The 20,022-nt window shown below is 56.6% G+C and overlaps 1 protein-coding gene across 4 annotated transcripts; it reads right to left on the bottom strand.

The window, feature by feature from the left end:
• Positions 1–21: 21 nt before the first annotated feature.
• On the bottom strand, positions 22–18,963 carry ABCB8 (ATP binding cassette subfamily B member 8). Of its 4 annotated transcripts, XM_055392407.1 has the most exons (17): positions 18,767–18,952; positions 16,102–16,152; positions 13,478–13,790; positions 12,967–13,122; positions 12,796–12,890; positions 12,566–12,671; positions 11,653–11,814; positions 11,449–11,534; positions 11,246–11,343; positions 10,767–10,872; positions 7,174–7,207; positions 6,841–6,977; positions 6,553–6,647; positions 6,243–6,376; positions 5,366–5,513; positions 3,565–3,815; positions 22–2,581 (listed from the first exon to the last, which is right to left on the bottom strand). In XM_055392407.1, exons 1-17 carry the CDS (start codon positions 18,859–18,861, stop codon positions 2,441–2,443), a joined length of 2,208 nt encoding a protein of 735 aa, XP_055248382.1. In that variant the 5' UTR covers positions 18,862–18,952; the 3' UTR covers positions 22–2,440. The 4 variants fall into 4 exon arrangements, with proteins under 4 accessions (XP_055248382.1, XP_004046539.1, XP_055248381.1 ...); XM_004046491.5 differs by lacking the exon at positions 16,102–16,152 and having other exon boundaries at positions 18,767–18,963; XM_055392406.2 differs by lacking the exons at positions 13,478–13,790; positions 16,102–16,152 and adding an exon at positions 13,791–13,952.
• Positions 18,964–20,022: the final 1,059 nt, after the last annotated feature.

Below are 20,022 nucleotides of genomic sequence, written 5' to 3'. Positions count from 1 at the left end.
CAAAGGGCTGCATACCACCCATTATGTGCACATACCATAGTTTATTTAATGACTCCCCCACTGATGGGCACTGGGGGTGTCCAGTCTTTCCATTACAAACAATGTTGCCGTATCATCACACAGATGTGAACTCCCAGGACTTTGGTGGGCTTTTTTTGACCATGAGTGGTAGAAACATGGTTCCACCAGCCAAATGTGTGCACACACCATGCTGCAACTGCTGGGCCACCTGTCTGTCCTCCCAACAGGACACAAGCTTCATGGGGGCAGGGACCGTCCTCATTCCCCATCGTGGGCTCAATGGCACATGACAGGTGCTTGATTAATAAACACTTTGGAAGGACTGAGTACCATGGTTACAGCACAGGCGTACCAGCTCCCCAGAGCCACAGTGCCATGCTTTGCAAGTATTTTCTGTAGACGATCCCACTCACACTCTCAAAACAGGCATTCACCATCAAGCACAGCTAGGCCCCCACTCTCCACTGTGGAGCTAAGGCCAAGGCGAGGTTAGGAAGACGGCACGGCTCCTGCAGTCTAGCTCTTCCAGCTGGACTAGCCGTGGGGTTTCACTGCTTCTCTAGGGGGCGGGTGAAGGGCTGGATTTGAAGAAGCCGCCCAGAAGATATAAATTTGGTGTCAGAGGCATTTTGGGCAGCCTGAGGCTGATGACTGAGTGGGTAAAGCAGGAACCACCTTGGCTGGCTGCCTGGTGAGGGAGGGGTCAGGCCAACAAGCAGGGCCCCGGCAGGGCTTGTGGACTTGCCAGCTGAGGCCCTACTCTGGGCTGCCCTAAGGAGGGGTTTAGCTGTGAACCAGCCCCAGGCTCTGCTCCTGGACCTCCACTGCCTAAAGACACAGCCTCTGATCTGTCAGGAAGTGGGATATCAAATCAGGGTGGATGTGGGCCTGGGGTTTTTGGATGGCTTGTCCCCAAAGCACCATCTAGTTCTAAACCACACCCACAAGAGCCCGTGGGTCCCACTCTGGCTCCTGCACACAAACTTGAGCCACTGCTGCCTCTTCCAGGCTGGCCTACCAGCAGCACCAGCTGCTCCATCAATGCACTGCGTCACACCCCTGAAAGAGGGTACCACCCTTCTTTACACAAGATAAATCCAGAATGCTTGCCTGGCTGTGAAGGTGCACTGCAGGCACCACCTCTTCTGCCCAGGGGAACAGGGCACCGTGTAGTCCCATAGCCTGGGTGTGGCTGGATGGGGGAAGGATCCCAGTAGGAAGTGACAGCGGCACCAAGGTGGGGAGGGCTGGTGCATCTGCAGCAGTGCAGGGACACGAGGTCCTGCTGGGGCACCAGTTCAGCCAAGGACCTACTTGTGTGCCTTTCCAGGCCCCTCAGAAGCCAGCTGGAGCCTAGCCCCCTCATCCACAGTCTCGGGGCCACAAGCGCCCATCACTCAGGATGTCTGCCTTCCCCTTTCAAGGTGCGCCTCCCAGAACCTGCTAGGGAGGCTGGCCTGTCCACAGCCGGACCCTCCTGGACTGATTCTGTACTGCAGTAGCTGCTCCATTTAGCTCTGTACTCGTCAGCACTGTGGGCAGGAAGCTGAGAGCTCCAGGTGGGCATCAGCCCCTCCCATCTCCTTCAGAGCTGAGTGTTCTTGGTGTAGATGGAGGCTGGTCCACGATCTCAGTGGGTGAAAGACTCCAGGCACACAGGGCAGGGCCGGTGGAAGACAGCCAGGCAGGCTGGCGCTTCTCCTGGGAACTGACCATTGTGGCCCCGTCCCTCCTACCCTGACCCAAGTGTTGGGCCCTGTTAGGCCTGTGTCCCTTGGGGGTGGGGAGGGGAAGTGAAATCTAGAAATCAGGACTGTGTTCACTGTGCAGGGAGAAAGGAGGGAGGTTGTTTGGAAGATGGGGACTGTGGGTTCCGGGGTGAGCCAGGGGATAGGTTCCTTCTCCCATGGAGGGAGTGGGGACACAGGAGAGGGAGTCAGTCCCCAGTCTAGGGAAGTGAGGTCCTAAGGGTGTGGGAAGAGCCTAGGTTTGAATTCCCAGGCCCACTTTCAGACCCTGATTTTTAAAAACTCCCTGGAGCTACTGTAGGCCTGGCCAACTTGAAGCTGCTGGGTGGGGCGGGGAGACTGGCCAGAACGTCTCTGAGAGGTCTGGAGGGGTCTGGGCAAAGGGAGAATAGAGTGGAGGTGTCTCGGGGAACTCTGTCTCTGCCCATTGCAGCCCAATGACTCTGGCAGATTCTGGTGGGAGGGAGGCAGCCGGCAGGACTGGGGAGGGGAGGGAGGGATTGGCCTCCCCTGCCAGCTGCTCGGCCCCAGCTTTATTGTGAGCAGGAGCAGCCGCAGCGACTCTCCACATGCTGGCCCTCCTGGGGGCTCAGTCCCCAGTAGGCTCCCCCAGGCTGAGCCCCAGCCCTAACACTGATGCTTGGCAGCGACCACACCTCAGGGGGCCCTTCTCAGGACTTGTGCTGGTGGCTCCTGGGACCTTCTGGCTTTTTGGGCGGTGGGGCCGCTGTCCTCGGGGCATCCAGGGCCTGCCTCCGGATGAGCTCGGCGTATAGCCCGCCTTTCTTCAGGAGCTCTTCATGTGTCCCCGCCTGCAAGACGGGAGGGAGGGGCGGATGGTTGCTCCAAGGCATGCAGGCTTCAGAACCCTCAGAGGGCTAAGCCTCTCTATCAGCCATTGGGCCCATGGTCACTTAGGCCGGTGTCCCTTCTGGGGACACTCTGAAACCAATGCCCAATCTGAAAGGAACCGCCACTGGCATGCTGCATTAGTTACTGCCACTTCCCTACTTAGCTGAATTTTGGAAGAACATGATTCCCTCTGTCCCCCTTACAGAGCCCAAGGCTCCAACTCAGGATCCGTCTCCCTGCACGAGCCCCTCAGCCTTGGCTTGAATGAGTGGCTGTGAGCCAACGCCACACAGCCTCTGGGGTCCTACTCCTGACTCCCTGCACAGGTTTCTTGGTGCTGCTTCTCCTGCACCTGATACCCTGGGCAGACAGCCCTGCTCCTCGCTCCCAGCACCATACTCTGTTTCCTTTTTGTTTTTTGAGACAGGGTCTCATTCTGATGCCAGGCTGGAGTGCAATGGCACAATCATTGTTCACTGCAGCCTCAACCTCTGGGGCTCAAGTAATCCTCCCGCCTCCACCTCCAGAGTAGCTGGGAGTACAGGTGCATGCCACCACATCCGGCTAATTTTTTTTTTTTTTGGTATTTTGTAGAGACAGGGTCCCTCTATGCTGCCCAGGCTAGCCTCAAGAGATCCTTCTGTCTTGGTCTCCCAAAGTGCTGGGATTACAGGCACCCGGCTAGTACTTTTCCTTTTGATCCTGGGAGCTGATGGTGCAATTATACTATCCCAGGGGACAGAAGAAGAAACTGAGGGCCTGAGAGGCCAGGGCTTGGCTGAATGCAGGAACTCCTGACTCTACATGGGACGCTGCTTCCAGAATATAGCCCCCAAGGCCCTGGGGCCAGGCCACACCTTCATATAACTCATTGCAGCATTGTGCCACTGTCCGTGATGAAGCCATCCTCAACCCACTGATCCACGCCCCCAGGACAACTAACCTCCCAGACACGGCCATCGGCCATGACGACAATGCAGTGGGCCCCACGGACAGTGCTGAGCCGGTGGGCAATTACCAGCACCGTGCGGCCTGCACTGGCCCGGTCCAGGGCCTCCTGTACAACCCGCTCGGACTCTGCATCCAGCGCGCTGGTAGCTTCATCCAGTATCAGCACCGTGGGCTGCTTGATAAGGGCTCGGGCGATGGCCAGGCGCTGCTTCTGGCCCCCAGACAGGGTAGTGCCCCGTTCACCTGGGAAGGGAGGGGCAGGGCAGGAGCCTGAAGCTGTGCACTTGAGGGTGGCCCACAAAGGGGCACAGGGTCCTTCCTGAACGCCCATCAAGATCTTCTAAGTGCCCCTCTCAGCACTGTGCACCCTCCTCCTGCCTCTGACCCCCACCCCGCACTGTGCACCCTCGTCCTGCCTCTGACCCTCTACCCCGCACTGTGCACCCTCGTCCTGCCTCTGACCCCCACCCCGCACTGTGCACCCTAGTCCTGCCTCTGACCCTCCACCCCACACTGTGCACACTCCTCCTCTGGGTTCCCCCTGCACTGGCTCATCCCACCTGTGGGTCCCTCAGCCACTGTGCACACTTGCCCTGCCTCTGAGGGTGGCGTGACACCGCCAGCAGGGCTTGGTGCACTCCAAGGGAGTTGCCAAATGCCCCTCCCCAGCCATGGCAGTGCCTCAGGCCAGGATGACCCACACCCTGCCCTGTGCCTGCAGTTCCAAGCCACCTTCCCAGCCTCCCGGGTCTCTGTGGCTGTGGGGAACATCCAGCACCCAAACACGGGTTCTGGGGTCCAGTGACTCCAGGGAGGTGGGATTCGAAGCCCACAGAGGACAGCACAAGTGGCAGCCTGGGAGCCAAAAAGAACCTCAAGGTGACAGCAGGATGACAGGTCAGTAAGGACGCAGCCCTAAGAAGGCCCAAATGAGCAGAAAGTACTAGGATCAGAGACACAAGGAAAGTGCCACCCAAGAGATGTGGGAGAGCACCCAGTGAGGACAGCTGGCATCTGGACAGTGTATCAACACAGCTGGAGGAGCCATCTAGAACACGATGGCTGGTCTGGGGACACTGGCCCCACAGCTCAGAAGGCTGGACTCAGACTGACCAGAGTTGAGAAGCCCAGGTATCCCTGTATCCTGAGAAATGCTGAAACACTGTGCAACAGAGCCAAGACACTGGCCGAGAAACATGGCCCCGATGGCTGGAAAAAGACCTGGGAGCTCCGCACGTCAAGCTGCAAGGTGCACGCCCTGCAGTGCCAGGCTGCGTGTTCCTAGTTCAGAACCATCAGAACCCTCTCCTGGGGCCCATCCAGTCACCCCGATTCTAATAAGGAGAAACGACTTTAGAGATGAAAAGCACAGGAAGGAAACAGGAGCCAGAGGGGGATGGATGGTGGAGAGGAGGCAGCCCCCCATTTCTTCTGTTCAGTCTGGGGAAGTGGCAGCCTTTTAGACTTGGTGAGGACTCCAAACACCATGCATCACTGTGTCCCTGGCCAGGGGCCTGTCATATGCCCTCTGTCGCATTCTCCAGCTCCTCCTAGAGCCCATCCTGTCTCTGCAGCCTGCCTGGTCTGCTGGTTCTGAACCACACTGGCCTGGACTCCCGTCCCCACACAACGACTCTGTCCCCTTTGGCTGTGGTTCTGGTCTTCCCTGACACAACTGTCTTTCTCCCCAGCTGTCCCTGCTGCCCTCAGTCCCACTGGGCTGCTCACTGCTCCTGTGGAATCCTGTGTCCCAGTGCCTCACCACCTGGTTCCCGGCAGACCCGAGCACCCACCGACAACAGTGTTGTAGCCCTCGGGGAAGCTGGTGATGAACTCGTGAGCATTCGCTTCCCGGGCGGCTGCATACACCTCTTCATCGGAAGCTTCCAGCTTCCCAAAGCGGATGTTTTCCATGATGGTCGTCCCAAACAGGACGGGCTCCTGTGGGTGAGGGGTTATGGAGACAGAGTCCACAGAAACATTCTCTTTGCCCCAGAAACCGGAGGGGCCGCCATACACAATGGGACAGTCTATCTGGTGGATTAGATTAGGATCTCTTAAAGAATCAGACGTTCAAAGTCAGAGGTGAAGTGAGGATGCAGAGTGGCCCCCAAAAGGGAAGGACAGTTCGACTTCCTACCAAGGGCCCAGAATCCCTCCCCAGGAGTGGGAGTGGGAGGAGCTGGCAGGGCAGGGCGCTGGGAGTTGGGGGCTTGCATTTGCCTTTCTTCTGCACAGGCACTCTCCCTGGTGGGACAGCAGGCATGCCCTCTTCATTCACGGCCCTCAAAGGGAAGGGTGGACCCTCGCTGGGCAGTGCCACCTCAAGCAGAGGGAGAACAGCTGCAGCTCAGCACCTCCACTATAGGCTTCTCTAGACCTGGATGCTATGGGATTTGCAGAGAATCTGAGGGATTCCCCATCTGTGTAGACTGCTGTAAATGTGGACAAAGCGTCCCTGCTCTGGGAGACCAGGCAGAGCTGTGGCTGCTCCCATCACAGGGATGCCTCACCCAGACAACAGCCGAGGACATGTGAAGATGGCCAGGGTCTCCCGAGAGCAGCAAGGATGAGAGTGGGAAAGAAAGAAAAGGCACCTGAGGACTAAGGGGGCAGGGCCCAGGGGAGGACGGGCAGTAGGAGCCAAGGGCTGCCCATGTGGCCCCGCACCTGGCTGATGAAGCCGACAACCTGGCCCCGGAGCCAGGAGGGGTCAAGGGTGCGCAGGTCCCGCCCATCCAGCATCACCACGCCTGCCGTGGGGTCGTAGAAGCGCTCCAGCAGGGAAGCCACGGTGGTCTTTCCTGGGGAATTGGGTTGAGAGGGAGGGAGGCCAGGGATTCTAGGGATTGTCCCAGGAAAGAAGGCCCCTTGTGGCAGTGGAGGAAGGGACCCCACCGGGGGCTCACTGCTCCCGGCCTTGCTCTGAGTGGCTGCTAGAGAAGAGTCAGAGGGTGAAGAGGTGGTGGGCTCCCCTTACCTCCCCCAGACTGGCCCACGAGGGCCACGATCTTGCCAGGGGGCAGCGTCAGGGTGAAGTCTTTCAGCACCTCGAAGCCGGGGCGGCAGGGGTAGCTGGGAGGAGCCGAGAGACCCCCAGTCAGACCAGGCTCCCAGCCCTTGCTGCCTGGGTCCCTCCTGAAGTCTCCCTGTAGCCCTCTGAGAGGGCCTGTTTATGGGGGACATTAGTCCAGACCTCCACCCCCGAATCCACTCGCCTCATCCTCGGCCCAGGGACCCATCCCCACGCCTGCTCACCCGTGCTGACCTGAAGCAGACGTTCTGAAATGTAACGGAGCCACGCAGCTGCTCTTTGGGGACACAGCAGCCCCCAGACAGTGGGATGCAGGGGTTCAGGGCCATGTACTCAAAGACCCGGGCGCCTGCACTCAGCCCCCGGACCACCTGTGGGAGGGGATCCAAAGTCCGCAGGGAGGCAGGAGTAGGGGTGACCACAGCATCTCCAGGGAGTGGCCATGGCTCTGGGCTGGGGTCTCCCCAGCTCCTCTGCCCGCCCACACCCAGTCAATAGGCAGCTCCCACAGCGGCACACACGGCACAAACTCCACACCCCAGGCCCTCCACCCTACCGGCCACTCACCTGACCAAACAGGACAGAGAGGTTGGCCATGGACCTGTCAGAAAAAGGAGAGAGGGGTGGAATAGATGTGAACAAGAAGAGCCAGAGAGGAGGGGAAGGAAGCCATGGTGGGGCGGGGGAGCAAGGAAGCAGGTGGCCTGTAGCCAAATGCAGAGACTGCTCCTGCACCATGGGGGCGTGGAGCCCTGGGACGTAGCAACACCAGTCGCTGAGCCCTGGCTCCCTCCTTGGCCAGATGAGGATGACAGCTGTCCCTCAGCTCAGCCCAAGCCCCTGGGAGGGGGTGCTCCAGGAGGAAATGGAAGTGAAGGCACAGGCCTCTGTGGGTGTCCTCCAGTGCCCTGGCCTGTGGTCTGCAGGGTGAGGCCTGTGCACACATGCAGGGGTGATATCAGCCCATGAGGAAGGGAGCCCAGCTGACCCACGGACTCCCTGCTCAGCCCTGAGGATGCGGAGGCCGCCACCGTGAACAGAGATCAAGGGTGCGTGGCTCAGAAGGGGAGAGCAGATCTAATGCTGCAGACTCTTGGGGAAGCAATGACTTTGGCTGACATTTAGGTGGAAGAAGTGATGTTAAATCTTTTTGGAGAAAGAAGAAAACAGAAGACACTGGGCCACAGGGGAACTCTCGGGAGACCCCAAAACAAAATTCCCTGAAAAAAACTTTTCTCATGAGCTTGCCCTGCAGGTAAGTATACCCATAGTGTTATCTGTCTAGACAGTGGGTGGCCTCCTTCATCCCGGCAGGGCCGGGGTAGGGCTGGCCGGCTGCCAGGAGGCTGAGGAGGAAGGTGAGTCACTGGTCCCTGACTGGCCTGGCTGACCTGTGACAGTGTGTGTATGCCTGGTCCCCTCCTAAAGAAGAGGAAAGACTGACTCCCCAGCAACCCTTCAGCTGCAGACTCACTTCTTCCAGCACTAGGGTGGGGGTGAGTGGGAGGAGCCTCGAAACCCAAAGGGAAAAGGTCCCAGTGGACTCAGCGCAGTCAGCACTTGCTAAAGGCAGCCGGGGGAGGCACCAGGCAGGAAGGAGCCAGCCCAGCCAGCTATCTGTTGATGAGCAGGGGAACATTCTCCACCAGAGATCTGGAAGACATTAGGGCCTGGCAAAGGGGCTGGGCAGCAACTGAAATTCAAAATGCACATGACTCATTGGAGTGCGATGACCCTGCTCTCAGGGGCCGTGGGCTGTAGGCTACAGGCCTGTTCCCAGGTGGAGCCTGGCCCTGATTCTGATGAGGCGGCTGGGCCCCACTTGCTGTCTGTCTGGGCACCTCCCCATCTCCATCAGGAGTACTCAGGATGGGCTCATAGGTTAGGCTGCCTGAGGTAGGCCGGGCCATCCTGCTCCCCTCTCTCTGCCTTCTCTCTGCTAGACCCCAGCGCCAATGCATGGGCCCTTGGCTTAGCTGGCAGGACCCTGTGGGAAACACATCAGCTGCTTTATGCAACAAATCCAAACCCCCAAGATGAGTGGGGAAGAATGTCCACATAGGCAGCGCCAGAAGGACCCCCAAGAGGATGGGTCTAGGGCCTGTGGCTGTGGAAGCAGCCAGCGAAACAGCACAGACAAGCCCCTGGGGGTTCTTGTGTGTGTCATAAAGCTGCTGGATGGCCAAGCAGTACGGTGGGAGGTAAAGTCAGTCTCAGGCCCTAAAGCGGAAGTGGGGGTCCCGAAGGGGGAGGGTTGGGGCTGGACAGTGCAGCCACCCTCCCCACAGGGAGACTGTCCCACCACTGCCCACCACAGAGGGCTAAGGGGTGATTTTATTAAGGGAGCCACTGGGCTTCTTTTTTTTTTTTTTGAAACGGAGTCTTGCTGTTGCCAGGCTGGGGTGCAGTGGCGCAATCTCAGCTCTCTGCAACCTCCTCTGCCTACCAGGTTCAAGCGATTCTCTTGCCTCAGCCTCCCGAGTAGCTGGGACTACCACCATGCCCAGCTAATTTTTGTATTTTCAGTAGAGACGGGGTTTCACCATGTTGGCCAGGATGGTCTCGATCTCTTAACTTCACAATCCGCCCACCTCGGCCTCCCAAAGTGCTGGGATTACAGGTGTACGCCACCGCACCCAGCCGCCACTGGGCTTCTTATGGGCCCTCAGGACTAAAACGACCGTCCCGTTCAGAGAGGCCAAAACTCTGGTCAAGGGAAGTGGGTCAGCGCTGAGCAGGGCAGGCAGTGGTGGAGGCAGCCCCCCAAGACCCCATCTCTATCACAGTGAGAGCATCTGAACTCCAAAGCCACGACAGAACAGCTCCTTGGGCTGGAGGAGGGGCGAGGCTGCCCAGGAGGCCTGAGCCCAGGACCAAAAGGGTCTGAAGGTGCTCAGATTAGGGAGCATCGAGCAGAAATGGGGCATGCGAGGGTGTCCATGCAGCTGCGGAAATGGGAGGAACGTCTCTGTGGAATGTCAGGTTTGGGGCTGAAAATGGGAGCCTGTCTCCGTCCACCTCCCCCTTCCTGGGACAGTACACCTTGCAGTGAGGGGTTCTGATCCGGTGGACACACACGCAGGGGTGCACCATGCAGCAGGGCGAGGACACATGCCTCAGCAGAATGGGGTGGGGGCCCCGGTGGAAGAGCAGGGGGGTCGTGGGGGAGGGATGGGGTGGCAGAGGTGATGCACGGTTCGTGGAGACAGGTCTTCACCCTTTGATGATCTGTTACAGCATATTTACTATCTCATTATTTACCATAACATATTTATGTAGAACTGCTTGTGTTTAGCTTGGAAAGAGATAGGAGGGGGAGGCCCGCCTTGGGCTGTCTGGCGATCAGCTCTGGTCATCCCAGAGGCTCAGCTGAGGGTGGTTTCGGACCAATGCAAAGCAATAAGCTGTAAGGGTGGGGTGTGTGGGGACAAGGGTCAGCTTGTCATCCCTGGAAGTGGCAGGCATGGGGAAGGGCAGCTCACAAAGCCTGTCAAGGATGGTCCTTCCATGCATGGAATGTCACAGCCTGCAGCGGAAGGGAATTCGGACAGGGTGCAACACGGAGGAAGCTGAGGACACAATGTGGAGTGACAAAACGCAGTCACAAAAGGACATAGTCTGACTCCACTTAGAGGACGTCCCTAGAGTTGTCAAATCATAAGGACAGAAAGTGGAATGGTGGGTGCCAGGGGCTGGGGGAGGGCAAATGGGGATTTGCGTGTCATGGGGATAGTTTCCGCTCTGCCAGGTAAGAGTTCTGGAGGCGGACGGTGACAACAGCCGCACAGCAATGTGAGTGCACCCACTGCCCATGAGCTGCACACTTCAAAATGGCTAAAATGCTGCATTTTATGTTTTGTGTACTTTACCACAGTTAAAACAAATTTTTAAAAAGCCTGTCAAGGAAACTTCTGGGTCCTTTGGAAGGCTGAAGATGACAAGCACCTGCCTGCTGCAGCACCACTGCCCCAGCCGGGAGGGTTGTTATGGGCCCTGAGGGGCTCTCTCTCCCCACCCTATGCATCCCTGGGGAAGCTGGGCAGGCCTGGAGCTGCACAGCAGTTGGCCCCCAGAGAAGGCTGGCACCCGTGTCCCCTAACCCAGCAGGGCTCTGGAGGGCGGCAGGGGGCTCTGTAGCGATGGGAACAGCCCCCACTTACCTTTGCACTGTCTGGGAGGCCACCAGGAAGGACATGAGGTCTCCCCCTGTCAGCTGCTGTCCGGCCACAAGGGAGCCCCCAATAAATAGGGTACCCAAGACCATGCCTGCAGGAGAGGGGAAGTGAGGGAGGACGAAGCCAGGGCAGAGGAAACAGCCCTGGGCCTGCTCTGCCACTGCTGACTGGGAGAGTCAGGTGAGGCGCATGACTGGTCCCAGCGTTGGCTTCCTCCTCGGAAGAGCAAGTCGGGGTGGGCACGCCTCCATGGCCTCCTTGAGGGTGGCCCTGTAGCGTTCCACATGGAGTCCCATAGCTGGGTTGGGATATCGGCACCCTCCCTTTACCTGCAAGAGTTAGCAGCTGGCCCAAGGTGAATGCAGGCAGCCAGCAGATGGAGGGCGGGCCTTTGCCTGCCTTGGCTGCTCCCAGCTCCTCCCCAGCCCACAAGCGCCCCTCCAGCCCCCAACTGGCTCACTCACAGTTGAAGGCGATGTTGGAAAGCCCTTGGAACAAGGCGATGCCGCGGCCCAGCTCCTCTGCCCGGCAGCGGCATGCTTCCAGCTCTGCCCCGTAGCGCCTGGTGAGAGAGACCAGTGCATTCAGGAGGCAGCTGGGCTGGCACGAAGGGTGGGCAGGGTGTGGGGGGCATCTCTGCTTTGTGCTCCGCCCTCCCAGGACTCACTCCTCTTCCCGTTGCTCCATGGCGAAGGCACGCACAGTCCGCACGTTGCCCAGGGCCTCGTCTGCTACGCCCATTGCCCTGGCGATCTGCAAGGAGTCCAGGAAACGGCACAAGGAGTTCAGGATGGGGACAGGGAGGAGTTCCGGGGAGTGGAAAGAGAAACGGTGTGGGGAGGGTGAAGAGGATGGCCAGGAATGCCGGTACCTGCTCCTGACACTGGCGAGACAATTTTCGGAGGCCTGAGCCCATCAGGGTGCCCACTCCCATCAGGGCTGGTGTGGCCACCATCAGCAGCAGCGTGAGGCGTGTAGACAGCATGGACAGGGACACCAGGCAGCCTGCCACCTGGGTGCAGCTTCGCAGCCCCTAGGGAGTGGGAGGGAAGGCGGGAGGCTACGGCGTCCGTACCATGACAGGAAGGACTTTTCCAAGGGTCAGCTGGCTGTAGCTCTGCACTCCCAAGGCCAAGGCCCAGGTCTTGGCCCCTGGGAGGCCCAGTGGCAGTCCACCGGTCACAGTACGTAACCCTAACTTGGCCAGTTGGGGTGCGAGCAGCAGGCCTGAGGGGGCCGAGCGAGAATGCTATGAACTGTGGCATCCTTCCCCTAGACAAATCCCAGCTTGCTTCTCTTTCTGTTCTAGGAACTGAACAAAGAGAACTGCATGGGGGTACACCAGTGACCGCCTAGGCCAGTGTGTGGCATGATCCAGCAGTCAGAGTCGGTGTGGGCGGATAAGGGGAGGGCATCTGTGTTCGGTAGGCCACTGCGCATGCTCAATGCTTGTCAGCAATCCAGGCACTCTGGGGACAAGGCAGGCGAAGTGATTTTGCTCTTGCCAGGAAAGGCTCTTGTCTGAGTGCTTGTGAAGGCTCTCCAGGGAAGATTCGGTTTCAGAGCAGTGGAGAAGCAGCCTGTCCTGACCTTGGACACTGCCTCTACACTTTCCTTCCGTGAACTTCCATGGTCCCTCACCCATGCCCTCACAGGCAGTGGGTTTCTCGAGTCAGCATGCGCCTGTCAGCCCAACATCAGGGCTGGGGCGGGCAGGGCTGGCCTGGTGAATCTACATGGGAAAGTGTGTGTGTGGACATGGTGGGGGCCACTGGGCCACTGACCTGGGAGATGACAAGCTTGAAGGATGACTTAAACTCCTGCACATCAGTTGTCAAGCGGCTCACCAGCTGCCCTGTCTTATTGGCGTCAAAGAAGGCGATGTCTTGTCTGGCATGGGACAAGAACCAATAAGGAGGGCAGAAGAGGGAGACATTACTTCAGGATAAGGCCCTACCCCCAGACCCCTCAGGCCATCAGTCACCCCAACTCTGCACCCTGCGGCTGGCAGTACCGGAGCAGGGAGCTGAAGAGGGCCCTCCGCATGTCCACAGCCATGCGCTCGCCAACGTGGGACAGCAGCACCAGGTACCCGAAGGTCAGCAGTCCCTGCGAAAGAGCCCAGTGCACTCAGGGATGCCTCGGGTGGCTCCTCGGCGGCCCCCAGCCCCACTCCCAGCTGTACCTGGACACCATAGAGGATAAGCAGGTGGGTGCTGAGATTCTGGGACTCAGTCATGAAACTCCCCACGTGGTCCCTCGTGTACTTGGCCACGACCTCTACCAGCTGGCCCAGGAGCAGGGGGATCTGTACATTCACGAGTGCTGCACCCAAGGCCAGCTGGAATGGGGAGACAGAGGGGACAAATGTTTTGAGTGGGGGAGCCACTCCTCCCCATCCCCAGCCAGATCTTGGCCCTTCCTCTCCCACTACTGAGCACTGCTCTTGTCCAGGTTGTGGCTGGTCATGTGGACACATCAGTGCCTCTCAGAGGTTCAAACCCTGGCTTCCAGTCCCCACGGAACCCTGCCCACCCAGCCACCCAGTGTTGATGCTCCTGGCACCCCTGGACCCCTGGCTAGCCCTTGCTGCTCCCCTGAGCTCTCCCCTGAGAGGCAGCGAGGCAGGAATGCCATCCCTTTGCAGCTCTGGGTCCTGCCCTGTCCCCAGGATGGAGAAGTGGGGAAAGCCTCACCACGACGGCTACCCCCAGGACCAGCAGGTGGGGGCGCAGAAACTGCCAGAAGAGCTTCCAGTTAAAGCGAGACCCCACGACATGGGGTGTGGAGCTGGCAGGAGGGGCCTCTTCTGCCTCACACAGGGCCACAAGGCAGAGGTGGGGACGCTTACTCAGTACCATGGGGCCTAGCAGGGCTCCCCCAACCCAGCACCAGGCAGAGGGGCTCCATCTGGGAGCTAGGGGGGCTCGAGGGAGGTGGGCCCAGAGCTGGGACCGCAGGTGGGCCACGGCCCGGAGGAGGGAGGAGCTGCGGTAGCCATCAGAGTACCTGTAAGGAGAGAGAGGCATGGATGGCTTGAGGCTCCGGCTGCCCTCCTGCTGACCAGCACACCCATGGGGCTCTGGCTGAGCCCTCTGGAAGCAGCACTTCCTCTTCTTTCAGGCCCTTGCCCCTGCCCTTGTCAGGGCTGTTCTGAAGCAACTTCAGTTTCTAAGACATGTCCATGGGCAAAGTCGCAGAGGAATGAGGCGCTGAGCACAAAATCTAGTCTTAAAAGTCTTATTCCCCTGGGCGACTCTCAGGCAACACCCAGCCAGCCAGGGCCCTCGCAGCCTCGACTCCAGGCTCTGACAGAATGACAGCCTGAAGAACTGGATGGCACGTTAGATGGCCACACACTGCCTGGACAGGAAGGGGCCGGGGGTTTAAGGGACCACGGTGCAGAGAGGTGAGGAAAGAGAGCTGCTCCTGTGCCCGGCACTGGACTTGCTCACAGCAGCCACCAGGGCAGACACGGCCCCACCTCCTGGAGCTAATGGGCTACTTCCCTTGATCCTCACCTCCCTGGGAGGGAGGTGCCATTATTCTCACCTGACAGATGAAAAAAATCATGTGGAGCTAAGAGAGCTGAAATAACTTGTCCGCAGGCAGCAGAACTGGGACGAGCAGGGAACCAAGTCTGCAGTCTGACTCCAGCACCCAGGCTGGCTCTACTCTGCCAGTGTGCCATGTCTTCTGATGTCCCAGGCCCATTACCCTACCTCCCCTCCCTGGCCTGGGGCGCCATGACACACACTCCCTCTCCACAGCTGAAGGAGGAAACAGAAAAATAAGAATTCTAATAACTTATCTTGTCATCTTGAATAGGCCAATTACCTTCTCTTTCCTTCAGCTGCCACATCTATAAAACGCTAACATCGATTCCACTATTCTAGACATTGTGTGTTTTTTTGTTTTTTTTTTGAGACAGAGTCTCGCTCCGTCACCCTGACTGGAGTGAAGTGGCACAATCTCGGCTCACTGCAACCTCTGCCTCCCAGGTTCAAGAGATTCTCCTGCCTCAGCCTCCTGAGCAGCTGGGACTACAGGCACGAGCCACCACGCCCAGCTGATTTTTGTATTTTTAGTAGAGATGGGGTTTCGCTTTATTGGCCAGGCTGGTCTTGAACTCCTGACCTCATGATCCACCTGCCTCAGCCTCCCAAAGTGCTGGGATTACAGGCATGAGCCACCGCGCCTGGCCTATTCTACACATTTTGAACCTACTGTGTGCAGGTGCTCTGCTCGGAGTTATGGAGTTACATGACAGCTGAAGTAATTCCCCTCACAGCAGTCATGCTTGAGTGCGGGAGACTCACAGTTAACTGGAAATCAGAGGCACAAAACAGCTTGAAGCCCTGCTCCTCCTTCTCCTCAGAGGGAGTCAGGAAAGGTCTTCTAGGCAAGGCCTGAGGGGGAACAGGCCAGGCACAGGTGGCGGTGGAGTGTAAAGGGGAGAGCTCTAGGCAGAGGAAAAGCAAGTGTGGGTATCTGCAGTAAGAAAGGATGGGAGAGAAATTTCAGCAATTGTATGGCTGAAGCCTGACCTACAAGAAGGGAAAAGAGACATGAGACTTGGGGGAGGGGCAGTTTTCTAGTTCCTATAAAGCTCCTGGACTTGGGGGGCAATAAGGGTCATGGTGATTTTTAGGCCGAGATGTGCCAAGATTAGGTTTTCATTTTAAAGATCATAGCACGGTCGGGCGCAGTGGCTCACACCTGTAATCCTAACACCTTGGGAGGCTGAGGCGGGTGGATCATTTGAGGCCAGGAGTTCTAGATCAACATGTTGAAACCCTGTCTCTACTAAATATTAGCCGGATGTGGTGGTGTGTGCCTGTGGTCCCAGGTACTTGGGAGGCTGAGGCAGAGAATCACTTGAACCTGGGAGGAAGAGGTCACAGCGAGCCAAGATTGTGCTACTGTACTCCAGCCTGGACAACAGAGCAAGACTCTGTCTTGAAAAAAAAAAAAAAAGATCATAGCAGAGGGGCATGGGCTGGAGGCAGACAGGACTGGTTGTAGGGAGCAGAAGTTATCCAGCCGGGAGAGGATGGTGAGATCTAGAAGATCTAGATAAGCTTACTGATGGGGAAAGGTTTAAAAAAAGAGTAGTGTGAGCTTTTCTCTTTACCGTCATGGCCTTTCACATCCCTAGACCCTTCTAATTGCAGTCTTCATCCCATCCTTCCCCTGCTTTCAGGAAGGCCTGTGCCTTTTGCCTACATGAGGCCTTCTCCCACCCCATTCCAACTGCCAGGTTTTTATGTCTTGTTTTCCACTGTGTTCTTGTTTCTATCAGAAAGATAGAGACGCTTACTCTCCTTCTGCCTTGTGTAACTGTCCAGTTTCCCCATTACGCCGTGTGTTTCTGAAAGGCAGGAAATTATATCTTAGACAGCACTGGCAGAACTCTGGTACATAATAGATGTTCCGCAAATGTTTATGCTTGTTGAGCACATGCATGCCCTCATTAGAGGTGCAGGACAATCTGACCTAACTACTACAGGGTTTTGCAAATGTTTAGACTTACTGTGGCCTACAGCAAGAAACATATCTTACTTGCAACCCAGTACAATGAACACATACATGCCACACAAAATGGAAATGCTTCACAAAGTAATATTTTCTCTAATTCTTAACATGTATTCTGATTCTTTTCTTTTCTTTTCAAGACAGGGTCTCACTCTTTTGCCCCGGCTGGAGAGCAGTGGCACTATGCTGGCTGACTGTAACCTCCACCTCCCAGGTTCAAGCGATTCTCCTGCCTCAGCCTCTCGAGTAGCTGGGACTACAGGCGCCCACCACCATGCCTGGTTAATTTTTGTATTTTTAGTACAGACAGGGCTTCACCATGTTGGCTAGGCTGGTCTTGAACTCCTGACCTCAAGTGATCTGCCTGCCCCGGCCCCTCAAAGTGCTGGGATTACAGGCGTGAGCCAACGCACCCGGCTAAGTTTTGTATGGGGTTTCACCATGTTGGCCAGGCTGGTCTTGAACTCCTGACCTCAAGTGATCTGCCTGCCTTGGCCCCCCAAATTGCAGGGATTACAGGTGTGAGCCACTGTGCCTGGCCTACATTTGCTTTTATTTATTTATTTATTTGAGACGGAGTCTTGCTCTGTCATACTGGAGCGCAATGGCACAATCTCGGCTCACTGCAACCTCCGCCTCCCGGGTTTGAGCAATTCTCCTGCCTCAGCCTCCTGAGTAGCTGGGACTACAGGCGCGTGCAACCACGCCTGGCTAATTTTTGTATTTTTAGCAGAGACGGGGTTTCACCACGTTGGCCAGGCTGATCTTGAACTTCTGACCTCAGGTGATTGCCTGCCTTGGCCTCTCAAAGTGCTGGGATTACAGGCGTGAGCCACCACGCCCAGCCTATATTTACTTTTAAATGGTCCTGACCAACTAAATGCATTTCATAATCTATTGAAAAATACTGACTAATGAACACATATATACTTGAATATTATTTGATGTCTTTCCTTGGGTTTCTCTCTGGTTTAAATAACATCAACACCCTTACTCTTTCCTAAGAACTGTTTTTAAACCTTTCAATAATTTAGCATGGTCTTTTTCCAGCTTCTTGCATTGTCTCCAAAATAAGACTCTAAGCAAGTCTTGGTCGTTGCCAAGAGCATGTGGATTACTTCCCAGTACCAAGACTTCCAGCTCCAGCTCGATCCAGCTCTTGCCCTCCATCAGTCAGATGGGCTTTCTAAATGACACAACTCCACATCCACCTGCCCGTGGGAATCTTCTATCTGTTTGGCCCCCAAGTAATTCACTCTAGGATTAGAAAGGATGGCCAGGTGAGGTGGCTCATGCCTGTAATCCCAGCACTTTGGGAGGCCGAGGCAGGCAGATCACCCGAGGTCAGGAGTTCAAGACCAGCCTGCCCACCAATATGATGAAACCCCGTCTCTACTAAAAATACATTAGCCGGGTGTGGTGCACATCTGTAATCCCAGCTACTTGGGTGGCTGAAGCATGAGAATTGCTTGAACCCAGGAGGCAGAGGTTGCAGTCAGTCGAGACCATGCCACTGCACTCCAGCCTGGGTGACAGAGCGAGACTCTGTCTCAAAAAAAAAAAAAAAAAAGAAAAGAAAAAAAAAAAGGAATCAGTCCCTTCTCATAAAGCATTTACATTCGAGTTGTAGTTTCAGGGTCCTTGTTTGTTTCCCATCTGTCTGTCTGTCTGTCTCTCTCTCGACCAACCTGTGTAGAGTGTTTTGCGAAAAACACACATGTACAAGTTACTAGATTGACTCTTTTTTTTTTTTTTTTTTCTGAGGCAGAGTCTCACTCTATCACCCGGGCTGGAGTGCAGTGGCCGTGATCTCAGCTCACTGCAACCTCCGCCTCCCGGGTTGAAGCGATTCTCCTGCCCCAGCCTTCCAAGTAGTTGGAATTACAGGCGCGTGCCACCAATCACGGCAAATTTTTGTATTTTTTAGTAGAGACGAGGTTTTGCCACGTTGGCCAGGCTGGTCTCGAACTCCTGGCCTCCCAAAGTGCTGGGATTACAGGAGTGAGCCACCGCGCCCGGCCTATTAGATTGGCTCTTCATCCCTGCTGAACATCTCTAGTTCTTCTTCGACTCACTTTGAATCCTGGAAGCACCACTACATTAAATGTCTCTTCATACTAATAAGAATTTTCGTCCAAATCGCCCAATCAACTCCAGGGCCAGGAAAGGGGACCCCTGGTCGGGAGTGCGGACTGGGCGTGGTCACTGACCCCGAGCGTCCCCTCCTTCTGGCTGACACGCGGCTGCAGACGCAGGAGCCTCCTGCTGGCGACTGGAGTGTCACTATAAATAATTGAGGCCAACACCCGCGGAGTGACATTCCACCCCGGTAGGCCTGGCCTACAGCTCCCAGCAAGCCTCGCGCAAGCCCGTGGACTCCATCTCCCGGCGGGCCGGCACTGCCCTGCCGGGCGGTCAATGGCCCGCGCTGAGTAGGTTTTTCCTTTTACCTGACAGCTGAGAATGTCTGGAAGCGGAGGGGCGGTAGCAGCCTGCCTGGGAATGGGCCACCCCGAATCCCGACCCGAAATAAATGCACCAGCATGCTGAGGCGGTAAAGCAGGAGCCGCCGGCAATAGCAGTTTCACCCTCATCCCACTGAGGGCTCCATGTTGGCTCCCGCCCCCATCCCGACAACACCCTCGCGCCTTGGCGGTGATTGGTGAAAAAAAAAAAAAAAAAAAAAAAAAACCACATCAATCTCATTTCAAGCTGTGATTGGAGGATATGTTGTCAGCCCCCTCCTTTTGGAACTGTGATTGGAGGGAATCGCCTACCCGCCCGCCCCCTGCTCTGGGCGGAGCCGAGCAGGAAGTGGGCCTGGCTTTTGCCAGGCGCTCCTGTGGGCTCCAGGTGACGTTCAAAGGGTGTGCCCCGACTGGCCCTCCAAGCTATGGAGTATCCATAGTAACGCGTCAGCCGCCGACCTCGGGCCATTTTCCCAAGGCTCCAGGATCTCTAGATGTCCCGTCGTCTCAAGGGCGTGTAGAACGCGGGTTTTGGGGGAGGAATGAACAAAAATCGACTGGGAGTTTTTTCAAAACACGTACATATGCCCTGCCACCCACCCCGCTCTCCTAGGTGCGTCAGAACTGCTGGGACATCTGTCACGTGAAGGGGTGGGTTGCCCCTCCACACCTGTGGGCGTTTCTCGTTAGGTGGAAGGAGAGACTTGGAAAAGAGACAGAGAGACAAAGTATAGAGAAAGAAAAATGGGCCCAGGGGACCGGAGTTCAGCTTACGGAGGATCCACGCTGGCACCAGCCTCTGAGTTCCCTTAGTATTTATTGATCATTATCGGGTGTGGCAGGATAATAGGATAATAGTGGAGAGAAGGTCAGAAGGTAAACACGTGAACAAATGTCTCTGCATCGTAAACAAGGTAAAAAAATGCTGTGCTTTTGATGTGCATACACATAAACATCACAATGCCTTAAGAAGCAGTATTGCTGCCAGCCTGTCCCACCTCCAGCCCTAAGGCGGTTTTCCCCTATCTCAGTAGAGATAGGCTTTACACCGAGACATTCCCTTGCCCAGGGATGAGCAGGAGACAGAAGCCTTCCTTTTATCTCAACTGCAAAGAGGCGTTCCTTCCTCTTTTACTAATCCTCCTCAGTACAGACCCTTTATGGGTGTCGGGCTGGGGGACGGTCAGGTCTTTCCCTTCCCACGAGGCATATTTCAGACTATCACATGGGGAGAAACC

Source organism: Gorilla gorilla, chromosome 6 (genome assembly GCF_029281585.2).
Source record: "Gorilla gorilla gorilla isolate KB3781 chromosome 6, NHGRI_mGorGor1-v2.1_pri, whole genome shotgun sequence".
In the NCBI taxonomy this organism is placed as follows: Eukaryota; Metazoa; Chordata; class Mammalia; order Primates; family Hominidae; genus Gorilla; species Gorilla gorilla.
This window is presented reverse-complemented; position numbering and strand designations above follow the sequence as displayed.